This window comes from Cryptomeria japonica, chromosome 8 (genome assembly GCF_030272615.1).
Source record: "Cryptomeria japonica chromosome 8, Sugi_1.0, whole genome shotgun sequence".
NCBI classification, from domain to species: Eukaryota; Viridiplantae; Streptophyta; class Pinopsida; order Cupressales; family Cupressaceae; genus Cryptomeria; species Cryptomeria japonica.
Genome location: NC_081412.1, coordinates 223,475,765 through 223,503,177, shown reverse-complemented (window position 1 = coordinate 223,503,177; position 27,413 = coordinate 223,475,765). Strand labels below are relative to the sequence as shown.

General features: G+C 36.1%; 1 protein-coding gene across 1 annotated transcript; it reads left to right on the top strand.

Moving 5' to 3' along the window:
* Positions 1–484: 484 nt before the first annotated feature.
* LOC131027604 (pentatricopeptide repeat-containing protein At5g27460) lies at positions 485–23,901 on the top strand. Its single transcript, XM_057957674.2, has 3 exons — positions 485–694; positions 789–1,110; positions 22,206–23,901. The coding sequence occupies exons 1-3, from the start codon at positions 660–662 to the stop codon at positions 23,451–23,453; spliced, it is 1,605 nt and encodes a 534-aa protein (XP_057813657.2). The 5' UTR covers positions 485–659; the 3' UTR covers positions 23,454–23,901.
* Positions 23,902–27,413: the final 3,512 nt, after the last annotated feature.

The following is a 27,413-nucleotide window of genomic DNA, read 5'->3' as shown; positions in this document are numbered from 1 at the left end:
TCTCCTTAATCTCCATCTCTATCTCTAACTATATTTATATCTCTATCTTCTTCTTCTTTGTCTCTATCTTTATCTCTTTACCCATCTCTCTCTCTCTCTCTCTCTCTCTCTCTCCTCCCCCCTCCATCTCTTCCTCCTTCTAGCACTATCTCAACCTCTCTCTCGCTCTCACCATATTTTGTTGGTAATGAAACTTGATTTTCCTCTCAGTTTAAAGGTTTTATTTCAATTATGATTAGATCGTTGTAAGTAGATCCATAGTTAGTTTGAAGCTATCACTCCTATAATGAGAACTTTGTTCAACATTATGACCTACCAAGTGACCTCATGTATTACCCAATTATATGCAAAATAATAGACCAATGTTTTTCTTGATTCACCTTACACACCTCTTTCGGCATACCCATTGCACACCAAGGTGCAATTGGTAGTCTTAGCATTTGTGGAAACCAAATACAGATTGAATAAATGGTAAACGTATTTCCCGCCCTTACCAAGGTCAAGTTAACTAACCCTAACGCTGCTAAGACGGATTAAAAAGAAGGCAGCTTCCCTAACTTGGCTAAAACCCTAGTTCGAAGCTTAAACCCTGCCAATATGCTCGTCAACCAAATCGGAAATCTTCACTTGTAATCATTTTGCAGGTATCTGTAGACAAAATGAGGTTGGCTCTTATCGCAAATGCCTTCAAACGGTATGTTTTGATAAAACCAAAACCAAAAACAAAGAACTCTTAAAAACGTTCTGCTTATTTCCACTTGTAATCGGCCGTAATTTTTTTTTGGCAGGCTTGGAGTTCAGGGGTTTGGTAAGTCAGTCTGCCAGCAAAGAAGTCCGTATGATGGGAGCAGAGCGGTTTTTCCTTTGTTTTTAAAAACATTTTCGTCGGCAGAAGAAGGTTCGGTTGAGAATACGGGGGAGCCAGTGACGGAATCACGCATTGAAAAGTTGCCGAAGGGTTTATTCTGGAAGGTTTTTGATAGGACGAAAGAGCCAACGAAATCGGCACTTGACAAGTGGTTAAATGATGGGAAGAAATTGAAGGAACGAGACTTGCAGAGCCTTGTGCGCGGTTTTCGTAACTCCCATAATTACAAGAAGGCTTTGGAGGTGCGCTTATAATGATATTAATTTTATGCTTTTGGGGTTTTATTGTTGAAGTATTTTTAAGACTGTAAAAACATCTAGCATTTTGTTTCCTAGGTTAAGCAAGTATTTTTTCATTTTATTTTTATATTGAATTATAGAGATCAAAGGAGGTTACCATATAAAGCCAAATGGTCGAAATAGGCCACTAAATGACATACTGACTACCTAGATCAAGGGCACAAACCATAGGAGTGTATACAAAGTACCCGGGGTAAACAAAACCTATTGTTGGTTGAAAATTTTATTTTGTACAACCGGGAAGGAGTGCCAAATGATGGTTTCAGCGACAAGTGTGTATGTTAAAAACTCTCTTAATTTTATGGGAAGACTTTCTTTTTTCTACTTCTAATTATTACAAATTAATTATAACTTATAAATACTAATTTAATTTAAGAGGATAACATCATTTTCTCTTTTCTTTTTTTTTTTTTTCTGAAAAGAAGATATTCTTTTCTTTTTTTTTCAGAAAAGAAACTGCAACTGCTATTGAATAAGAATCATTCCAAGCACAAAGTCTTTTAGTCTTCTCCTATCATGATGCTTAACTATGCTAATTTAACTCTCAATATTTACAGCACAAAGTCTACAAGAAATCAGATTAAAGTTCTTTTCCAACCCCTGCTAGAATCTCAAGTATACACAGAAAAATATATCACTATGACATAAGAACACAATGAATATATTAACAAAATATCAACATAAAATCTGAAAACTCAAATATTCTCCTTATATTGTGTGAGAGTCAAAATTATGGTTTTAGCCACAGCATGTCAAAGGAAGGCTCCTCCATTTCTACTTCTTCTAGCTATTACAAATTGACTATAACCTCTGAATATTAATTTAACTTGTGTGAGACAATCCTTTTCTCTTTTTCAAAAAGATGATATTCTTCTTTTTATTTCAAAAAAGACCTATCATAGTATCAGACACTAGGTTAGGCAAGTTACAAACTGGTAGCATTTCTTGGATGTTGAGTTGCCTTGTAAATATGGGAAGTAGCCTAGCACTCTTTTAATGATCCGAAAAAGCAGTGGATCCAGTTACCTACAAACTAACTAGAAACTGTAGTCAGCTGTGGTGGTTACTTGCAGCGAGTTGCAGATGAAACTTGACTATGAGTAAGTGGGCAAGTTTCTTCGCACATACAATGATTTTTAAGTACCTCCTAGCTTCAAAATTATGGCTGAAACCACGACTGAATTTTTTTGGTAACCATTCATCTACCGAATTCAGTAAAGTCATAAACTATTAGAACGATAAACTTAAACAAACTAAAATTAGCCAAGAGGAGGTTCACCAACAATCTTGACATCAGCTCTACAAAGTTACTAGGAGGGATGACCAGGTTGAAAGAAGACTGACAATAGAACTCTGATCACCAAGCCCATAAATCCATGGTTTCTCCTAAGTTCGAGAAAGAGTCGCGAATGGATGGTCTCCGGAGTGCTGGTGGGAATTGAATGTTGTTTCCCTTAAATTTGCATCTCCCACTTGTGTGTAATGTAATTAACGCAGTTTCCAAGTTACAAGGACTGGCATTTGTATGTGAGACATAGATGGGTTCTAGTGTGCCATTTTCAATGAAATGAAGAAGGTTATTAATATGCTGTTTTGAAAAAAGATGGAGATTGGTACTCGAAGATCGTTGTAAGTAGAGTCACCTATCTATATTGAACTTAGACTTGTGGAAATACTTGCTAGTGTCAATAGAGCCATTACTTTAGCGATGCCCCATCTAGGTGACTAGAAGCAACCACTATTTTGTACAATCTTCCTTCCTTAGTGTTAGGCTATTAACATGAATATTTACTTTAGAGGAGGGTTTGAATCCAATTCTAGTTGTGACACCTTGTTATTCATTAGCTTCTTACGTTACCCTTAGCCCCCCTCGTTCTTTTGATAAGTATAGGCTAAAATTTTATTCTAAAAATTCCTTTGTTTTGTTGAATTCATCATCACCAAGTAGTGCTTGTTGGACCTTTTATTCTACAACTCCTGGATCTTACGGATATGGATGATCTCCATGCTTGATTGTCTTTCATTAGGCAAGGCTTTCCCCAAGGTTGGGGGGCTGGTTCCCTCAACTACATCTTCAATTTTTTGTGTTTGTCTCATTAGTCTCTCCTCCACCTTGTGTTGTGCTAGATTGTACCCCCACTTCCTTGCTTGATGGTATTCTTATTACATTGAAGGCGTTTTGTTTATCAATTGGGAAGAGCTAACTTGCTAGTTCGACAACTTGACCTATTCGAGAAGGGATGCAAGACGATGAAAATAATCGTTACCATTTGTTTTTGTCGTCATTGAAAATTGTAGATTGAGCCAACATGTGATCTCTAATGCAACTGAATGACAAGTTAATGATTGAACAAAAGAATGCCTATATGACCTCGATTGCCGTTAAAATGCATCTTGATGACCTCAATTGCTGTCAAAATGCATCTTGATGTTCTCAATTTTCGTTTTAATATGGAAAAAGCATTGAATAATTTAATTTTGTTCTATTGTTGTGCAAGGCAAACCAAAAGTGCATGTAATGTTAATGTACTTTTTTGATTTGACATTGACATTTTTTTATGATTTCTTTAACCCTTGGAAAATAGACATAAATTTTGCTCTTCCATGAATTTCATCATTTCTTCAGTATACGTTGATAATCACCAAATAAATCGAAGTTATTTGAAATCACTAAAGAAGAGTAGTCACGAAGACATCCTTTTGTTCACCAACTTCCACGTGTTGTTTGTTTTTTCTCAATGCTTCAACGGATATTGTGGTGATCGTTTATGTTCAAATTTGTTCGTTCAATGTATTCACGTGAAAATAAATACATCAAGAATTTTTTGTATTTTTCTTTCAAGGTTTCTGTTGATGTGTTTTTTAGCACAATCGAACATAGAATAAAATATCAAAGGTATTGTATCTTCTCTTGATCAAAATCTTCTTGGATGCTAAGTTAAATTATTAACCAAGATGACTCCAAGGTTTCTACTGTCAAGTCATAACGTGTGGATAGCTCAATTGGGTGATGTAATTGCTGGTAATCCAAGGGGGCCTTACGTTGAATACTTGGATGTTGAACACTTGGATGTTGTTGGAACTTAGATTCTAATTACTTGCTTCAAAAATAAAATGGCAAAAGACATAAGGTTTAAGAAGTCTACGCTACTCCTAAGAATGTAGGAATGGTGGACAATCTTTGGTGAAACTCAACTAAGCCTTGCTTTGACATGCAAAGCAACAACTCTACAAAGCTTAATGTGATCTTCTAAGGAAAACAGGTGATGTTCAAATCACTATCAACAACAAGGGTACCATCAATGTGATGCATATCAAGGTACGAATAGCAATTGAAGTTAAGCTCATTTAAGGATTCCAGTTGACCACAGAAGGCAAATTTGCAATCAAAAAACTGTTAGTGGTATGGATAAATGAATTTCACTATTAATCATTCACAACTTCTATCATGCATCTAATCAACATGAAAGCAAATGGAATGAGAAGTAGAGACCATGCAACTTGTTGAAATGACACATTAATTCACCATAGCTTCAATGAAATCAAATGCTTTTTACAACAAAGTCTTGACAACAATCTTTGCTTTATCCTAATCTAACTTCTACTCTATTTTCTATTCTATTCTTCTTACTCTTGAACTATTAACTATTATTAACCTTTTCAAATGAAAGACTCGAGCCTTATATAGAGAGCTCCTTACAATTCAAAGGCTTAGATTGATTTGAGATCAATGATCGAGATTTTATAATAAAACCCTACTTAGGGTTTGTTACAACTGTAATTTTATACCCTAGGTTTGTTAATCAGATTTATATCCTTTGATTATGCCCTAGATTGTAATCAGATTTGTAGCATTTTAATAAGTCATCATTCAGTAAAATCAGAAATGAAGTAAGTAAACAGGAGACAAACACACATACCCTGGGAAAACCTCCAAGGAGGAAAAACCCAGCATTAAAGACCCACAGGTCAGATTATATATTCTCCTCTAAAATTACAAGTACAATACTTAGCTTCTTTATCAGATCTGATCCTTTTGTATGGCAGATCTGCACTTCTAAGTTCTTCAAGTCTGTACCAAAACAGCCTATGTCCTCTTGGACAATTTCACACAAGTCCGAACAATTTCGCACTCCTCCTTCAGAATTCGCACCTTATCAGGCAGAGCTAATTCGCTTTACTTGGAATTGAATGAGTGTGTTTGACTTGCAAAGTGTCTTTCATTTATAAGCACCTTTAACTCTTATTTGCAAGTCGGCCTCCTTTAAATTTTGGCGCCAATATATTATTGTGGCGTGTGTATTTAGGATAGCGTGAAGGATAGGGCTGGGCATAGTCTTAGGGTCACGTTACCCTTTAGGATAGGGCCCAGACCTAAAAGGGTTTGGATGTTGCCTTAAGGCAATCCGAACCCATTTATAGCCCTAGTTACAAACAACAACAACAAACTTCCTTCTGGCCAATGAGATCATTACAATGAACTGGACACATGTCCATCTTGATTTCTAACCAATGAGAGAATATGTTAGGTACATAAAATAGTATTTGATGAGGTGCCATGTGTCACTTGCTCCACCATGAGATGAATCAGGTTTATTGAACTTGGACTTGTTGATGTTGAAGTAACTTGATGGCTTGAATGCGAATAGGATGCCGCATCAGCCTCTTCTGAATTTTCTTCATTCCTCGATCACGTTCATTCTTCTTCATTCTGACTTGGAAATTTTCCTCCTTGTGATGCATTCACAATATCAACCTTTGAATCATGAAGTATTTCATTATTTAACCTTCTTTGACCTTGAACTTCTTACCTTCGTTGACCTTGAACTTCTTTGATGTAATTCGTGACCTCGTGACCTCAAGCGTGGAATCCTTTGTTTGTTGAAATTCTTATGGTGCTTCCTCCTTTCAATTGAGGTTATGATGATCTTTACATGGAGCAATGTTGCCTTAACTGTCTCGCATCCTTGCCATACTTGTACAGCAATTAGATCTTCAAACACTTGGTGATTCCTTTGGAATGTTCTTGAAACTGTGTTGAAAGGTTCTTCATCTCTTGGAATACATGTGAAGTCTCCTTCATGTTCGGGATATTCCTCTTCACCTGTGAAACTCTTGAACTCGAACGCCTTGAATTGTCATTGTGCATCCTCATTGAAGTTTTCTTCTTGCTGCACCTTTAAGGTTGTAATGATGTCGATTCTTGACTTCCTTATTGGAATGTAGATCTTGTGTTCGCCTTGAATTGCTCACCATTTATGTGATTGAGTTCTTCTCCCCAGTTCGCCATCACTTCATGCAATCTTTCGTGTATTAGATCTGGAAAAAGAACATACTTGGAATCACGAATGACGAAATGAAAGTCAAAACTTATAAATGAAATAACATTAATCACTTCACCAATCCCGTTTCACAAAATTTTCCCAATCTGAAAATGATAATTTTACTGAGGACAGAAAATTTAGGGTCTGCAAATGGGATTCTGTAGGTCTAATTTTTATATCCCTAGGTCTGATTATCACTCAGAAAATCTGAGATATATCTTTCCTTAACTTCTGGAAATTTTGATGAGGCTTTATGATCTAATTTCTGAGATAGATATATCCTTAATCAGTACTTAGAATGCAAGGCGATTTAGGCTTTGGGCTTTGACCAGCCTTTTGATTTCTTCCTCCACGAGTTGATGCCTGAAACTATTTCTTTCCAGCTATAAAGAATGAATTTGTAATGCTGATCTAAGTCGAATTTGTGTATCCAAAGCCAACGGACTTCTTTCTTTATGCAATGTTGTCAACCTTAAGCGATTTTTCTCATTCACTTACTGTGTGAACTTGTTGCTAGGCGAATTTATTGCTCTGCATTTGTATTTGTGTCATCCAAGAGATCTTCTTCCCTTTACTTATATGGCATGGGGTTAGAAGTCGCACCCCTTCACTTTCTATGCAAGCCTACTTTTGTTAAGAAAAGGTTTTGTTATTTATTAAAATTGCAGTCCTTCAATTTTCCTTGGAAAGCCGACCTTAGCAAGTGAATTGAGAAGTTTTTCAAATCGCCTTACATAATATTAGATTCTATTTACCTTCCAGCCATCTTAGTTGGAATCTCCCTCAAATTCGCTTCATCATTTGCCTAACTTGTTTCCTTAGAGGTTCGGACTTTGAAACTCAATGATTTTTTCGACCTCCATCTCTGTAGCTTAAAGGTCTCATGTTTCATGTTTCTAAGCAGCCGATTTAATTCTTGCCTTTTGGAATTCGCGAAAGTTAAATTAAATGCAAATTAATTTCCTCTCTTTCAACGTCGAATTTTCTTCCTTTATGATTGGGAGTTTCATTCAATTTCTTTTTATTTACCCTTCTCACGAATTGAGGTTGATTTGCACCTTATTTCCTTCTTAGGAAGATCGACTTCCTATTACTAGACGTTGATCTTGAGCCGCCGCCTCATTATTGAAAGTTAAATTTATATGAGTGAGTTTAATTCTCATCAACCTACGTTGGTGTGTAGGTACTCTTCATAATATTTGTAAATTCCGACCAACCTAAGTTGATCTGCATGATGCTCTTTACCATCTCAAGTCGAAACCTTCTTGCTTCCATTAATCTTTTGAGCTTAGCGACTTAGGTGGATCAATCTTCTTAATTTTGCAAAAAATATCCTTTAGTTGTCTTGCTTATGAACCTAGGCTGATTCATACCTTCCCATCTTTTTAGGAAATTTACCTTATTAATCAAGTTGATTCACACTTCTTTCTCATTTTTTGTGGTTTGAAATTGATTGATTAAACTTTCCAATTTAAGATGGTGCCCAAGAGGTTCACTATTAGTTCTAGTCGAAATGCTCTTCATCAATCGTTCTTACCACCTTAGGTTGATTCGTTGCCTCTTTCTCATCATTGAAGGTTGACATTTAAGCTTAAGCAATTTCACTTGCCTATCAAACTAAGTTGATCCATAGGCCCACTTAGAGACTTCCTACCAACCTAAGTTAATCCACAGGGTCTCATAAAATTTCTGGCTTCCTGTCAACCTGAGTTGATGTGTAGGTTCCCATACTTAGCAAGTTTTTGCTTCTTATCAACTTAAGTAGATCCACAGGGTCTCCTCTAGAACTTTTTATCAACCTAAGTAGATTCACACTCTATTAGCCTTCTTTTTATGTTGTAAGTTGAATGCTCTTCACCTTGTTTAATCACTCAAACTTGATGGTTTCGCCCTCTAGATTTGATCAACTTCAGTTTGAAGAACTATTCTTTAATTTGCAAGGAACACATAGCCTTTTCAAAATCAATCCTTCTTGACAACCTAGGTTGATCCTTGCAACATATTGACGTTTTGATAGCTTCTTACAACCTCAAGCAATTTTGCAACGTGACCTCAATTTGACATCTCTTACTCATTAGCAAAGGGGCGATGTGTGAAAACGTCATGAGTTTCCGATCGAAATTTTTGCCTCATAATAACGTGGATAGGAAAAGGTTGAGCGTTGAATATTAAGACACCTAATCTATGCAAAAAGTGGGGGTCCCCATTTGCAATGAGGCGACGTGTGAAAACATCGCAAGAGTTTCCAATCAAATTTTTTGCCTCATAATAATGTGGATAGGAAAAGGTTAAGCGTTGAATATTAATAATATGATATTGTAAAATAAAATGATATATAATATTAAATATATTATATTTTAAATTTTTATATATGTTTGTTAGTTAATTACATATTTATTTTATATAAAAATTATATTATAATTATATCTATTATTTTATTTTATAAAAACTATTAAATATAATATAGTATGTAAGGAATATATATAGTATATATTTTTTATATAAAGATTGAGAGAGAGGTGGATGGAGCGAAGGGTAGATGGAGAGAGAGATAAAAGAGATGAAGAGAAAGTAGAAAAAGGAGAGAATAAGAGAAGGACAAAGAGGTGGAGGGAAAAGCAGGAGGGGAGCAAAAGAGAGAGAAAACAAAGAATGAGAATGAGATATATAGAGAGTGAGAAAGCATGATAGCATGATAGAGGAGGAAAGAAGAATAGAGACAAAGACTGATAGAGTTAGGAGAAGAGAGATAGATAAAGAAAGAGATAATAATAAGGGATATAGAGGTAGAGAGATAGAGAGGATTGGAGACAAAGAAAGATGAAGGTGGAGAAAGAGAGAGCGAGAGAGAAAGAAAGTAGAGAGTGAGGGAGATAGAGATACAAAGTTAAATCTTTAATTTCGTTCCATTGTCATGCATTTCTATCCTTTCTCTATCTCTCTCCTTACCTCTCCCTACATCTCTCTCTCTTCCCCCTCCCTTTTTCTCATTATCTCTCTCTATCTCTCTCTCTCTCTCTCTCTCTCTCTCTCTCTCTCTCCATCTTCCTCTATCTCTATCCTTACCGCTTCCTACATCTCTCTCTTCCCCCTCCCTCTCTCTCTATCTCTAACTCTTCCTCTCTCTCCCTCTCTATTTTTTTATTTATTTCCCACTCTCTATCTCCATTTCCATATCCCTCTCTCACTCACACACACTCTCTCCTTGTTTCTCCCTCCCTATCTCTATCTCCATTATCTCTCTCACACTCCTTGTTTCTCCGTCAATTTCTATCTATCTCTCCCCCTCTCACTTTCCTCTATCACTTGTGTCTATCACTTCATTTATCTCTCACTATTGCCCCATCTATCGCTCTCTTCATATCTCTCACTAACTCTCTATCTATATCTCATTATCACTCTCTCTTTTATTGACTCTATCTCCCCCTCAATCTCACCTACTCTCTCTCTCTTTATATATATATATATATATATATATATATATATCCTTTTTTTACCTCTTTCGATGTATCACTTCCTATATCTTTTATCTCTCCATCTCCCACATTCTTATTGTCGCCTTCTTTTAATCTCTATTTCTCTCTCATTCTTCTTCTCCTTCCATCGCTCGTTTTCACTCTATCTTTCCCGAGTTATATCTTTCTATTTCTCCTTTCTATCCCTATCACTCCCTCTTTCAATCATTATCTACCCCTCCTTTTTCTCCCTATCATTCCCTTTTTCTTTATCTCTCTTTTTCTTTCTCCTATATTTCTCTTTGTAAGGCCCCCTATTTATACACTGGCAATTAGCAAGAGCAACATCTATTTTACTACCTTCAATTGTTATTAATTAGGTATATTTAACAAATTCTTGTAATATGACCTATTAAAACCATTCCAAAACCCAAACCATTTTGACCTTATTCCCAGAAGAGGGCTCGGTTGCCTAGGGTGCTTGACACACCTCTTCAATGTGACCCAGATTACTGGGGCTTAATCCATTCACCCTTGGGGCCTACAGCCCAGATTTCAGGAGGAGTCCTTTCACCCTTGGGGTTTCCTATTGAGGTGGTTTTATTCTGCCCCTTCCTAGCAGCACCCATCTCACTTGGGGAATAGGAAATACAAACTGATTATGGTTTTAGGTCACTTTAAGACATTCATGTTTATGATTTATCTTGCTATCTATTTATTTATGAACCTCTGATTGGTATAATCGATTAACTCTTATTTGATGTATTAAATTAATTGGTAGTTATGTTCTTGATGAATTTATTTATTTATTGTTGATGTATTTGTATCATTGTAAATCTGATTAAGTACTGCCTACCTTAAATCTTGAAAATGGATTACTAATTTATTCTCGTGTATATATATTCATATAATTGTTCTTTCTCTCTATATATATAAAACCATATTATCAATTATAAATGTATTTACTGATTACCTGTGGTATAAATTATTAATTCCACTAGTTATTTGTATATTTGTGACTGCAAAGGCAGACAGATCTGACATGCATCAGATCTGGTCTGCCATTATATATAAAATTAATATGACTCATACGTATTTGCAATCTCTATTAATATTATTATCAAATTCTACATACAGACATTATCAGGCTTCATATATTAGACATACGTATTAAACACATCCCCTATGCATACCACTGAGAACAAAGGATGTTACTACCTGTAACTTAATAACAGTTCTCATCTGATCCAATCTATGGTGATTATTAATGTCTCATATATATCCATCTTAATCCCCTTTTCCATGATCGATAGAAATAACTTCTTATATCTACATGTTTGGAGTGAGAAGTTGCATCTCTTTAATAATCATCTTAATCGCACCCTTTGGGATTAACGTCTGCTTTTAATAAATCTTAATCACTGCCCTAATGAGAAATTATCGCTGTTTAACTTTAATCACTGTTTTTGATTACATCCAATCGCTAACTTTCTGATCATCATTATATCCTTATCTTGGGCAATTAACTTGACTGATTGGTAAACAACATAATTTATATACATTAACGTGGGCTCTAGGCTTCATGGTTGGTTTTGATAATATCTCCATGTTAAGTCGGCTATTTGAATAAAGTCGACCATCTTTGTTATTGATTATTGTTTGTCTCCATTGTCTAAAATTGTTTGGTATCCTATCCGCTTTATGTTATAATCGAGTGCCTTCTTCATTCCGTCACTGAGTCTTACTTTTGTCTCCTAATTGTATGCACACGTTCATGTGTCATGCTTTGATGTTCTTAGGACAAGCTCCTCTGTAATGTTTGTATTCCTTGTAATACTATTCTTGTTGGAAATTACTGTCTATTGCTTAGGGGACAATCTCTGACACCTTTGCAGTCCACTTAGTATTTGATTTAATAATTACTTTATTTATTGATTAGGATGAATGTGATTTATTATATATTGTTTCTATTGAATATTTGTTTTCTAAATTTATTTATTATTTATTTGTTTCTAATTATGTTATTATGATAATGAATGTTTACTTATTACATTTTATTTTATTGTATTCATAATCGGGAGCATGACACTCTTTCCTTCTATATTTATATATATCTATCTCCCGCTCTCTCTCTCTCTCTATATCTCTCTCTCATATAACCACACTCCCTATTTATTCCTCCTTATCTCTCCATCTTTCCTCCCATCTCCCTCTTCCTCTCTCTATATCTCTCTCTCTCTATTGCTTGTCTCCGTCACCATCTTTCTCACTCTTGCCCCCTCTATCTCTATCTCCCTATCTCTCCTTCCATCTCTCTCTCTATTTGCTTATTTCTACATCTTTCTTATTCACTCCATCTCTTTTGCCTTATATCTTTCTATTTCTCTCTTGAACTCCATCTCGGTTTTCTATCTATTTCTATTCATATCTCTCTTCTTGTATCTCCCTATCTTTCTCTATCTCCTTCCCTATCTCTATATCTCCCTCTATCTATATCACTCCTCGCCCCATCTCTATCTATTGAGCTGATTGTCCCTTGCTCCCCCTCTTTCATATTCACTCCATCTCTCCTACTCTATATCTCTCGCTATCTCTCTAATCTCTCCAACTCCTATTCCAAACCCAGGGTTTGACCTAAGGCAAACCCCTATCCACAACACAATTTCTCTTCTTTTGGTGTGCAGGTGACTAATTTGAAGTTGTGAAAGTGGAAAAGGATAGAAAAGGCAGAAATAGACAGAACTAGCTTTTGTAGAAGTTTTGAAGACCTCTCACGACTAGGTAACTACAAAGGGACCAAGGTGCTCACAGAGGACTAGGGCGTCCTAGGAATTTTTTCAGATATTTCACCAATGGATCTATTGTATCTTGCCATTCCTAGAAAGACCCAACTTGCCCATGTTTGCAATTATAGGACCAGGGCGAATCCTAGCTAATCGGTCCTAGAAAATCAGGCCGAACTTTTAGGTTTAGGTTTTGATCCTCCTCTACTTTCTAGATCTCAATTTACAGCCCTGCATGAAATCTGAAACATTATGTTATTGTTGTTTTGGTTCAATTTCTCACTGTTTGTACTAGATCTAACATTGCAACCCAAACCTAATTCAAATACAATTTCAACTCAAACAAAAAGGGAATAAGAATTCAATCAACATTCAACCCGCTTCCTGATAGAATTGAGGTTGGATCTATTGTGTTCATCCTCCTTTCAATGTGATGTATGTGAAAGTTAGGCCATTTCCTAGTTTGCAAAGTATAACTTATGAAACCCTAATTTTCCATCAATTACACCCCCCCCCTCTCTCTTTCTCTCTCCATCTTTCTCAGTTTCCTCTTGCTCTATATCGATTTGTCCATCTCTACTTTATTTGTTTGCCTCCCCCTCTCTTTATATCACCTTACATCTCTCTCACTACATCTTATCTCAATCCATCTTTATCTCACCCTCTCCCCCTCTTCGTCTTTCTCTACTTCTCTTTGTCTTTGTATCTCACTCTATCTTATCTCTCCCTATACCTCTACATCTCTCAATTTGTCTCCCTCTTCCTCTCTCGCTCTATCTTCATCTTTACCTCTATCTTCCTTCCCCCCCATCTCTAGACATGTCTCCCTCTCTCTATCCATCCATTCCTCTCCCCCTTTTTCTTCCTCTCCCCCTTCCTAGATCTCTATATCTATATCTCTTTACCTCTTTATCTCTATCTCTTCATATTTCTTCTTCCATTTCTCCCTCGATCTCTATGTCCTTATCTCTCCATCACTCTCTAATCTCTTCATATTTCTTCTTCCATTTCTCCCTCTATCTCTATGTCCTTATCTCTCCATCACTCTCTACCTCTATATATCGTTTCCTATCTCTATTTTTTATCTTTCTATCTCTCTTGTTCATTCTATCCCTCTGTCTCCCTCTATATATTAATCTCTTCCATCTCCATCTCTCACTCTCTCCTCTCTCAATTCCTCTCTCTACCCCTCACCAACCCCCCCGGCCCGCTTCTCTCCTCCTCCCACTCTTCCCCCTTCTATCTCTCCCTCTTTCTATTCCTATCTCTCCCTCTCTCCTAATTGCAAACATACCATGAGCTTGTTGGTAATAGAGATTGATAATCTTCCTAATTTAGAGGTTTTGTTTCAATTGTGTTTGGATCTTTGTAATTGACCCCATTTACTGCACAAATGTATGCAACAAATAGATTAAAATTTTCTCTAACTGATATTCCACATCTCTTTGATGTACCCATTGTACATTGAGGTGTGATTGCTAGTTCTAGTCTAAGGAGCTTGTGAAATAAAGCCAATCTCCAATTTTTGTACATACTTTTCATTGTAATCATTAGTCTTCATCTCCCTTGACCCTTTGTTTCTTTTCATCCTGGGTAAGATCAATGTTATAGGATAAGTCCTTGAAAACAACATCCATCTTTTGGATGGGATTATTAGTTTCTTGTAATACACCAAGGTAGAATGGGATCTGTTTTCAACTTCTTGGTCTCTATTGCTTTGAATCTTTCCCTATTTGACATCCTTTCTGCAAATATTATATGATCAACACAATTTCTTGTGATATTTTAAATTTCATTGTAATAATGGGCATCCTCACTTTTTCGGCCCATGGTAATTGTTTTGCTTGTTATGAATATTTCTAGATCATGCCTCTTGTGTGATTGTATCCTCATATACAACTATTTCAAAATTTGAGTTGCTACTTGTAGGATACCTCTGCGCAATTATAAACTCTCTAAGCCCTATTGAAGAAGTCATCAAAGATTGTTTTCTTTACACTGAGAACCTTCATTAGTAAACCCCAACTACTTGATAAACTGGTTGACTCAATTATGTATAGGATCATTTAGAATCAAGACTGGGTGCAGTCATGTTATAAAATTTTCATTGATACAAATCTAACTCTTCCTTTTTCTTTGTCAAAGATAAATTGTACAAAGGGCTCACAAAGTAGTCCTCAAACTTAGTGTGCTTTGATGTAATGTCGGAGGAGGGGAGAAGGGGGGAGAAGGGGTGCCCCCCCCTTGCTGCCCTTGTGGTCCCTGAAGTAGTGGCCTCAGAGAGTGATCCGAAATTATGGATTCGGATGACAACACCTAAGTGAGAACCTGCGGTGTTGTGGATGAACAAGATAATACAGAATTGAAGCAAGCCAAAAAGTGATCTATTCCATTCGAAAATCCAAAATATAGTAGTTCATGAGATTCCAAGGGTCACAAGAACCTCTTGAGAATTGAAGTCCAACAGTCACATTTATTCATTACATAATAAAATCTAAAAACTACAAAATTTTCAAAAAACTATATAAATTTTTCATCCTAACTTCAACTAGACATAACTTTCTGCATGGGACTAGAAATTACGAGCCGTTGATCTCGTTGGAGAGGTCTCCAAGAGATGTAGACAAGGATTTGAAAGAGCATGCACTAGCCATGCTCTTTCGCCGGTTGCAGGGGCTAAAAATGCCCTAAGGCCTTCAAAAATGCCATTTACTAACATATAGAAAAACTAAGAAAATATATAATAATACTTTCAAATTTTATTCCGATCATTACTCCCCCCTTGAAGAGCAATGGGCTCCATTGCATCAATACTCTGAATGAAATGACGGAAACGGAGCTGAAGCTGCTCCTTGGTAAACCACTTTCCTTGTTGAGTGATCAGCCTTGCTTGAACCACTTTGTATAGATCAATCTGTTGTTGTTGGAGTGTTTTCACCATGGTGTCCACAATCTGATCACATTGGAATGGAGAAGCTGCACCTTGATTCAATTCTGTAGTGGAAATTCTTTCTGCAACATCTAATAGTGGAGGAAAATATGGCTTCAAGAGTTCCTTCTGAATATGCAGCCACACTTTGTCCTCGATTTGAAAATTATGAGTGTGATACTCATCATGTCTGTCCTTATATTTCTTATTGGTATGCTCCAAGATTTCATCCTTTTTCTTTGCCAGAACCATGGGACTGCCACAGGGTGATTCACTTGGACAAATTTGCCTCTTAGTTTCACCATTTACTAATATTGATCTACGATAGACTGGTTCATTAGGCCATGGAGTTCCTGGTATCAGACCAATAGTGTGTCTTACTTGGCAGTGTGTAGGTACCCCAGTTGGCAACTTAAACAAATTCTCATATTTTATCAAAATTTGGTCCATTGATCTTTTCTGCTGTGTTGTGGTGTTTGTGATGTCATTGGAACTATATACGGACTTCCTTTCTTCTTCAGAACGAATCATTAATAATATGAATGTTCTTGTTTTGACAACTAGCCTCCTACCTTGCTTAGCACTAATCAAAGAGGTAGTGTATGCAGGGTTTACCTCTGGTATTTGGTATTTCTGCTCACCTAATCTGATTGTCACGCTGCGAGGTCTGGATTCATAGACACCATGGTGCTGGTACATATATGGTTGTCCCAACAAAACATCACAAACATCTAAAGGAGCCACATCATAGATTACCTCATCTTTGAAAGGCTTTATAGAGTAGGAAATGCGACACTGCTGGTGCACTTGGATATCTCTCCCTTGACTTAACCCATCCCATAGAATTGGGTTGCGGATGTGATGTTGTTTTCAGATTCAATCTTTTCACGGTCTGTGCTCATATTAGGTTCTTTTGACTTTCACTATCAACAATAAAGTGCAAGGCTTTTCCTTTGACCCACATCTGTGATGAAAATCTCTCCTCATCTTCACGTGGCAATATATTTGTAGTAGCTACCGTCGCGGATGGATCAGCCTCAATGCCCTGTTCATGACTTTCTTTTGGACAAGATTCTGCCACCTGAGGTTCTTCCTTGTCCTCATGTGTCTCCATCATTAAACTTTTTATGGTTCTGCAATCTTTTGTGTTGTGAGAGGGACTCTTATGGAATTCACACCACATATTGTTCTCGTGTCTTCTTCATACCCCATGCCTTTTTCGTTGGTGAATTGGGAGGAGATTCCTTGGAGCTCTTCCATCTGTTATTTGCGAAGTTATCCCTCCTTCCTTTCTGTTTTAATTTCTCCTCAATTTTTGTAGCAAATTTATATGCACTAGGTAAACTCTCTATGTTCAAGAATTCCATTTCGGTTTGAATATACCTATGGAGTCCACTCTGATATTTTAAAACTCAGTGCTTCTCACAATCTTTTATGCCAAGTTTTGTTGTTAAAGCATGGAACAGATTAGTATATTCTTGAACAGTTTGGTCTTTTTTTTGTTGAAGCAATTGCCACTACATATATTTCTGTTCATATGTATCTACAGGAAAATATTCTTCCTTTATGTGCTCCATGAATTCTCCCCATGTGGGTTTTTGATCAAAGATGAACGTGGTGCTCGTTTTTGCTGCCTCGGTTGCTAACTTCGCTTCCCAAGAATCTTTCACATGATTTTCAGCTTTGAGAAGAGCGAAAGCTATTTTCTCTTCATTTGAAAACTGGTTGACAGAGAAATATCTTTCCAGTTTTGAAACCCAGTCATCAACGACATCTGCGTCAATCGTTCCTTGAAAGGTGGGTATATCAAAATTCACTTGCACCTTGAATGGTGTATACCCTGTGAATGATGGGTTTACAGGTGACCCACGACTTTCCAGCATTTGCTTGAACTGCTCCATCATTTCTTCCCATTGTTTTGTTAATGTATTTGCAACCAATGCTTTAATGTCTTCATCGGTCTGCAACTTAGCCATCTGCGATCGTGTACGTCTCAAAGGAAGGTAGTCTGAAGGATTCCTTATTTCCAACCCCAATCTTTGATATGTTGATTGTGTGTGATATGACATATAGGAGCGAACTTGCTCTGATACCACTAATCCGAATTATGGATTTGGATGACAACACCTAAGTGAGAACCTGCGGTGTTGTGGATGAACAAGATAATACAGAATTGAAGCAAGCCAAAAAGTGATCTATTCCATTCGAAAATCGAAAATATAGTAGCTCATGAGATTCCAAGGTCACAAGAACTTCTTGGGAATCGAAGTCCAACAGTCACATTTATTCATTACATAATAAAATCTAAAAACTACGAAATTTTCAAAAAAACTATATAAATTTTTTATCGTAACTTCAACTAGACATAACTTTTTGCACGGGACTCGAAATTACGAGCCGTTGATCTCGTTAGAAAGGTCTCCAAGAGATGTAGACGAGGATTTGAAAGAGCATGCACTAGCCATGCTCTTTCGCCGTTTGCAGGGGCTAAAAATGCTAAAAATGCCCTGAAGGCCTTCAAAAATGCCATTTACTAACATATAGAAAAACTAAGAAAATATATAATAATACTTTCAAATTTTATTTTGATCAGAGAGGGGGCGGGGGTTACTCTCCCGCTGCCTTTAGGAAAAAAATTCAAATAAATTTAAACTCTTGTTTAAAAAAAAACTAAAATTGTTTATTATGTTTATTTGTTTTGGCACTGTTTTTTTGGTTTAATTTTTTTTCCTATTTAATTTATAATCATTTTATTAATAATTTGATTATATATATATATATATATTTTTTTTTTTGCACCAATATTTTAGAATGATACAATGAAATGCAATAAAATTAAATATATAAACATAAAATGAATTGAAGAAGAAAATTATTGAGTCATGAGTCAAACTTATACAAAAATGTCTCATTCAGTAATATATATAATTATATTAAGAGTCTCTCAAAATAAATCCAAAAATAAATAACAATTGGCACAAATATACAAATTTCCCATCACAATAATAACATTAAATATGTAGTACAAACATCTTCTAAATTTGAATGTAAATTTAAGAAACCAATTTTATGCCTTAATATAAGGAGAAGCAATGAGATTAAATAAAGAGAAATAACGAGATTAAAGAGAAAAATTAGAATTAATTAATATTCAGTCATTTGCACATTTTTTTTTAAAAGGAAGCTACTAATTTATTGATAAAAAAAAAGTTAAGATATACACATCTATTCATACATGCACATATATTCCCTTCATCAAAATCTGAAACAAGGTAGGGTATATACTATATGCAAAAATCTGAAAACAATGAAAGAGACTTCTTGAAGAGAGATGAGAATATAATTTCTGAATTAAACAAAATACCAAATTCTTTCCTTTAACCTACACAACTTATTCAAGGAAAAACAACATGCATGCAATTAAAATTTCCCCTCTTTTCCTATTTTGAAATAAAACATGGAAGTAAGAATGGTGGAACCTGGATTTGGATGATGAATGAAAACGTTGTAGTTGAATTGACTCTCATCGAACCTTCTTCATTCCTCCTGAACCTGGTAAAATAAATCTTCTCCAAAACTTCCATAATCCTATCTCATGCAAAATTTCTACAAAACTTATCCTACAAATAACATGATTTGAAAAACAAATTAAAGACTTCTTGAAGAGAGATGAGAATGCAATTTCTGAATTAAACAAAATACCAAATTCTTTCCTTTAACCTACACAACTTATTCAAGGAAAAACAACATGCATGCAATTAAAATTTCCCCTCTTTTCCTATTTTGAAATAAAACATGGAAGTAAGAATGGTGGAACCTGGATCTGGATGATGAATGAAAACCTTGTAGTTGAATTGACTCTCATCCAACCTTCTTCATTCCTCCTGTAACTTGGTAAAATAAATCTTCTCCAAAACTTCCATAATCCCATCTCATGCAAAATTTCTACAAAACTTATCCTACAAATAACATGATTTGAAAAACAAATTAAAGAATTCAAAGACTACTTTTTGTTTTCAAAAAACAATGAACTCCCCTTTTTGAAAATCTAGAATTCAATATATAGGAAAAGAGAGTCACTTCCCACTACAAAAAGAATTAAATGACTTATAGATTCTTTTCCCCAAAATAATTCCATGTAAAAATGATTAATGTTCATAGTGGGGTTACATGCATATTAAATTGAATTTGAAATTCTTTCATGCAAGACATACTCCTTACAACTTGTAATAGTGGTGATTACATTTGACCATGCATTCGAAATTCAAATTCGAAATTAAATTTGCTTCTAGAATCTTCTTATTTCTTCTATACCATGTTCTCAATTAGAATATTGAGAAAATAATTATTTTTCAAATAAATTATGACCTCATTTGTGTGTCACTACTTACTAATTTCTCTTTTAAAATAAATCCATCCTTAATCATTTTTTTTCCATCTCTAACTAACATTATTCATAAGATCAATAATAATAATCCGAGTTATCGGGTTCGGCCCCCTAGATCCCTGGTATTGGTCCGGTTTGGTCCTTGTTCGGGGTTCGGGTTCAGTTCGCCTGTGGTTCGGACAGGGTTCGTGATTCACAGGCCTGGTTCAAACCAGGGCGAACCCAAGAGGACTCAGGTCGAACCCAAGAGGACCCAGGTCAAACCCAGGGGTCCCCTGGTATTGGTCCGGTTTGGTCCTTGTTCGGGGTTCGGGTCCAGTTCGCCTGTGGTTCGGACAGGGTTCGTGATTCACAGGCCTGGTTCAAACCAGGGCGAACCCAAGAGGACTCAGGTCGAACCCAAGAGGACCCAGGTCAAACCTAGGGGTTTGACAGCCCAAAAATGGATTGTTTTTTTGCAAAATTTGATTTTTTTTAATTCCACCACATAAAAAATTAAAATATGACCCTAAAAGTGAGTTTTAAAATATTAACTTGGCTCATTTCACACAAGCAACATGACTACAAGCAAGGGGAAACGAAGATGTGGGATACGGAGCCAAAACATACTGATTTGGATGATTTCACTTCTCAACTTGTTGCATTTGATGACTCAGATAGCGAGCAAACTTAAAGTTCCAGTGGCATTGGCATTGGCATTGATTCATCTAATGTCAATGTCAATGATGAGGAGGCGGAAAATGAGGATGATGAATTAAAGAATCCATTTGATGATCAAACTTTAAATTGTTGAAAGTTGAAACAATGATACTTGAATATTTTATCATTTTGATATTAAACTTGATGTATATGATGCTGTTATGGTATGATCATGATGCTATGATTACAAGTTTATGTTGGTTTTGTTGTTTATATGATGCTATGTGACATGCTAATCTTAATTCATGCTTATAGGCTGCATATATATATATATATATATATATATATAATTTACATGTTTTTGTACTAACGAACCCAAACGAACCCAAACCCCGAACCGGTGCCCGAACCTGAACTGGCAACCTAGATAATAATGATAATAGTAGTAGTAATAATAATAAATTAATAATGATAATAGTAGTAGTAATAATAATAAATTAATAATAATAATAGCAAGTCATATCAAGATCTGCTCAACATTATTGTGAATTGATAATCAAATAATACCAGTGATAACACATTATTTTTGGACTATGAATCATTTGCTTGTAGTAGTATTTGTCTTAAGCAATATGACTAATGAGGGCTGTTTAGTCTGCAAAGTTGAGAACTTGAATCAACATCTCATCAGCATCATTGAATTATGTGCTGCTAGAAATGGTAATTACTATCTTGCACCACTATTCTTAAGAGTCACGTAGCCATATGCAGTGCCAATAAAGGAACTCTAAACACTCAGCGAAATTTGAAGATACACTGTAAATATAGTATCCTTTGGTGTGCAACGAACATTAGCCAGAAAGTGTGCAGTATCATGTTGCAAGCTAGGATCTTGGATACTTTTTCATGAACTGTCTGGTGAATCTCTTTATTTTGTATCTATAAACTTATTGACTGTTTCATAAGTGATGTAATCCATGAGTACAGTTTGTCAAGCTCGCTGCTTGCATTAAAGAGTCTGTATTCTGGCAGCAATTTCCATTACCATTTGCAGTCTCTGTTTTATGGCTGTAGGATACTTTGGTTGTGTTAGGTCATTCCAAAGTCCACTCCTGTTGCTTGGAGGTGATTATACTTTGTGGACCTCTGTTGATCGCAAATTCTTATGGGCTTCCTGTATTATTGGGTGGGCTCTTGTAATAAATTAACATGTTGTGATTCTTCATTTCAATTTTTAAGCCTTTCAAGTGCATTAATCAATGATGCCATCAGCTTAATTAACTGTTACTAATTACATTGGAACTCACATTAAATAAATCGTACTATTAGCGCTGTTATCATTCTTATTCAAATGGTTATATGTTTTATTTACAGTATTCATAATCAGGTTTTTGTTTTTTCACTGGTGCTTTTGTCTTCAGGAGAAAAATTCAGTATTTTTTTAATTTGGTTGCGTGCTAATACTTTAAGCAATTCAGTCAACATTTATATTATGCAACTTAATTGTCATGGTGATTTCAGGTTTCTCAGTGGATGCAAAATCACCCTAAGTTTGTTTTTACACCTGGTGACTATTGTATCATGTTAGATTTGATTGAGAGAGTGTATGGCATTGATAGAGCTGAGAAGTGTTTTCAAGATCTACCTGAGATTTCAAAGAATGAAATCACTTATTGTGCTCTACTCGATTGTTATGCCAAAGCGGGACTGACTGAAAAAGCAGAGCATTGGATGGAAAAGATGCAGGAGTTGGGGTTTACTACAACTGTACGTCCTTATAATACATTGATGAAATGCTATTTAGTAAGTGACCAGATGGAGAAGATTCTTTCAACAATCAAGCATTTGAAGAAAATAGATGTACAGCTCAATTCTTTTAGTTACAGACTTTGGATCAATGCATGTGCTTCTATGTCTAAAATTGATGATGCAGAGAAGATCGTGGATGAAATAAAATCTACTAATGATAGTGTAGATTGGACTGTATACACTGCTGTAGGAGACATGTACATCAAAAGTGGTCTTCCAGACAAAGCAAAATCTGCCTTGAAAGAAGCAGAAAAAAAAATTGGTAAAGGTGATCGCAGAGCATATGACTACCTCATTACCATGAATGCCTCCCTTGATGATAAGGAAGAAGTTTACAGGTTATGGAATATCTTAAAAACGTCCTTTGATAAATTGTATAATACAGACTATATATCGGTGCTTTCTTCGCTGGCAAAGTCTGGAGACATTGAAGGAGTTGAGAAGATATTCAAAGAATGGGAGACATCATGTTCAAGTTATGATTTCAGAGTCTCTAACATACTTCTTGCTGCATATGTGAGGGGAGGTATGCTGGAAAAGGCTGAAAGTTTTCACAGTCGTATCGCAAAGGAAAGAGGTGAGCCAATTTGTAAAACATGGGAAATTCTTGCACAGGGCTATTTAAATAGCAAGCAGATGGATAAGGCAGTTACAACCATGCTGAATGCTTTACGGAGAGTGAGATCTAGTGGCTGGAAACCACGTTCTGAAAATGTCATTGGCATTCTGAAATATTTGGAGGAACAAGGGAATGTAGAAATTGCAGATGAAGTTTTGAAACTTCTTAGGGACATTCCGTATGTAACTACAGAGATTTACAACTTGCTTCTTTCAACTCATGCCAAGGCTGGTAAGGATGCTGATGAAATATTTGAACAAATGGTGATTGATAAAGTAAGCACTGATAAGGAAACTGATAGGCTGCGTAAAGTTATCAATGACAATAAACCTTCAGGTTAAACACTAGCAATAATTTGAATTTGGGGACACTACATGGCTCCAGGTTTTCTTATTACTTTGAACTGGTCATAAAATTATCAAAGATAATAATCCTTATGTTTGATGACCAGCAAGCACCATAAGGCACCAGGCCCAGTAATTATCTTCAACTGGCATAAAGTTATTTCTACTACATTTCAATGTTTTATTTTAACTGTTCTTCTAGAGGATGATATCTTAGTTAAGTGGCGAGTTATGATTTTATCTGCAGAATTATTTAAAATGCTTTATTTGCTAGCAATTGTACTGCAGATGATTTTGAATGAGAAGTTCTATGGTGGTGGCTTTATTGCAAGCTATTCTGGGACATGGTGTTAAAATTGTTTATGCTTTTACAAGGCAGCTATGCTGTTGTTTCCTGTATATGTATCAATATTGTTTCTGGCAAATCTAATTACCAATTGTGGCATTTATTTGTGTTGCTCTGAATACGGTTAGAAATTTCTATATTTTGTTATAGCATGATGACTTTTCCTGTTTGTCTATGTTTGTGATATAGCAGTCTGGTCATTTAAACCAAGTTTGCTTCAGGAAAAGTGAACTTCAGCATAATTTTGGTGCAATGTGTGTTAATTTTTTTTGAAAAGGATAGTATCCTTTTTAGTATGAAGTAAAGCATATTTTTTTTTAGTATACTATCTGTTGTGACCTTTTTCACACATCGCCCCATTGCAAACGGGGACCCTTTCTTTTCCTGCTTTCTAGGGTTTTTGTTAGTGTTCCGTTGACTTTTCGCTTCAGTTTTGTCAAGCTTTGCTCAGTTTTGAACAATTCAAATCCTAAGGATTGAAAGTTAGTTTTTGCAAACCAAGTGATTCTAGAGTCAGGACACCGTCAAAGTGCCTAGAAAGGCCAAAGAACGAAGATCACAATTGATTTGGACGAATTTGAACAACTTTCTATTTTTAGAAAGTCATTTTTTCACTTTTTCTTATTTTTTAGGAAGTTTCAGTTTTGACATTTTTAGCCCAATCCCTGATATGGCCATTTTGAGAAAGTTTTCCCTATTTTTTAGGGATGTTTGCTTTTTGCTTTTTCGGAATGGGGACCTAGGGTTTGCATTGATACCACTGACCTGCTTCAACCAGGATCCAAAATTTTCAAGTTTTGACCTAAATAGCGAGTTTCCTACATTTTAGGGGTCATAATGCTTCAAATGATTTGCCTGGATTTCAAATTTCAAGTTAATCCGGTTAAATTTGGATAAACTGTGAAATTTTGAAATTTTCCAACTTTTTTGTAAGTTTGGCTAATGGATGTTGATTGTTATGGCAGGTGTTCAAATATCCGCCCAAGCATAATCTGCCATGTTAGAAGTCATTCAAAAGTCCGCCTTGAAGAGGATGGGATGAAGGCCTTCCAAAGTCCGCCATGCTTGGTGGAGAGGTCATAAGACTCCGCCATGCTTGAGGAGGTAGACCAAAACTCCGCCTTGGTAGAGGTCTTTCAAAACTCCACCTTGAAGAGGGAGCATAAAACTCCGCCCTCCTTGATGTCCTTCCTAAACTCTGCCTTGAACAATAAGCCCAAAAGTCCTCCTTATCATGGGGAATGCCCAAAGTCTGTCATGTAGAGGTGGTCTTAAAACTCTGCCTTGGTAGAAGTCTTTCCAAACTCCACCTTGGTAGTCATGACAAAAGTCCGCCATGTTAAAGAAGCTAAGAAGAGGGAGCATAAAACTTCGCCCTCCTTGGTGTCCTTCCTAAACTCGGCCTAAGGAAGTGGTTACAAAAGTCCGCCATAATAGGGGAATGTTCAAACTCCGCCATGTGTTGAGGTGCATCCAAAGTCCGCCCTATGCCTTGTGGAGTGGGAAAAGTCTGCCTTGGATAACTTTGAAACTCCGCTCTATGCCTTCAAAAGGTAATGAAAAGTCCGACCAAGTTTGATGTCAAAGAAGATGGTGGAGTCATAAAACTTCGCCCTATACTTTCTTGATGCCTTCAAAAGTCCGCACAAGGAAGACCTTCAAAAGTCCGCCCTAGGAGATGCATCAAAAGTTCGCCCTAGGAGGTGCTAATCATGGTGAAGACCATAAACCCCGCCTTCCTTGATGCCTTCAAAACTCCGCCTTGAAGAGAGAGCTCTAAACTCCGCCATGTCTTGTGGACTCTCCAAAAGTTGCCCATGTTGAAGACCTTTAAAAGTCCGCCCAAGTATGAAATTGAACACTTAAAGCTCCGCCCTACTCTTGGAAGTCAAATAAAGTCAACAAGAATTTGAGTGATGTCATCAAATCTTCCAAAAATAAAAATAAAAATCGAACTTGTAATCAATTTAGAAAGTTGGAAATTGAGATCAGCGAGTTAAAATGAGAAAGAAGATATTTGCAGATCAAGATCATTTTCAGACTGAGTTCCAAATTATAAACTTTTTGGAAGATACTATTTTATGAGCCTAGTTCGAGTCAATGAGCTAAAAACAATTTAGAAGCTTGCACAAGTAAAAGGATTTTCAAACTAAAGAAGATGACAACACTTTCCCAAGATTTGAGTTAGATTTAGAAACATGAGTTGGATGATTTTGCTTGTTTTTAATTAGGAATTCAACTTCATTACAAATGCATCATTTGTAATTTCATTACAAAGCATCATTTGTAACTTCATTCTTACACCAAGAAGTTCAAAATTTTTTAGCTAAGAAAAACATAAAGAAGTGTTTGCAGATTGGAGTTCATTTGGAGAAAATTTTGATATTGCTTGCAGTTGGGCAAGCTTCTTGACAAAGGATTCACAGTTTTTGGAGTGAAGCCAGCTGGTATAAGGAAAAATTGTTAATTCTTTTTGAGTTTTCTAAGGAACTTCCGGCCTTATTTCAATCTATTCGAAGGTGAAGTTGAATTTACAATGCAGATATGTGCATTTTTTGAGTTTTTTGAGAGTTGAAAATGATTTTAGTGGATTTATTCGAATTCTTAGTGAAGGAAAATCATTTTATTGACTAAGTAAAAGAGAGTTAATTTTAGTGGATTTATTCGAATTCTTAGTGAAGGAAAATCATTTTATTGACTAAGTAAAAGAGAGTTTTTTGGTCACAATCATCCTTAGGATTGAAGAATTTATATACTTATATACTAAAATCCATTTTTTGTGGCTAAGTATGAAAATAAAATAAAATCTTCAGACACTTAGCCATTCACAGCCCCTATTTTCTTCAATTCACGAATTAATTTCTAACTTAAGCTTCATTGTCTAATTGCAGATTCTAGGCACTATGAAATTTCAAGTGGACAAGGACGCTTGTTCGGAGTCAAGGATGACTTCAAAGTGGAAGATTGTAAACGACACTAACCTCAGGGACATCAATCTGAGGGAGTTCAAGAAGCGGATGTTTGGTTTGGACAACCTCGTGCCTACCACAACCGCATGAAAGATGATGAAGACTGACATCGTGCATTTTGCTGGTTTTCTCCCTACCATGCAATGCACCAAATTAGTAGCTGAATGTGCTAGGCATTACAACCTCGCCAGTAGAGACATTGTTGCACCCGATGGGAGAATATTGGCGAACATCAGTGATGAAGCTATCAGAGAAGGCTTCAGATTCCCAGAATATCATAACGCTGTGCACGTGACCAAGGATGAAGTTGATCGCATGTATCAGGATCACTTGGAGGAGTATGAGGCCATTGTCAATCATTTCTGTCTGGATAAGCCAAAGAAATGTGCCTCCAAACTTCAAAGGAAGAGCTTGGTGAGAGCATACTTCAAAGAAGATATTGGAGATATGACCGTTCTACTAAACAGGATAATGGGGAATCCTCAAGGTGCCCCATTCAAGCCCTGGATGTATTATTTTATAAATGAAATAATGAATGGAGTGAAGATGATAGACTGAGCCCGGATGATAAGTGACAACTTGGATAGCTAGCTGAAGAACTTAGAAGCAAATAGGACCTTCTTCATGAGCTCGTACCTGTTT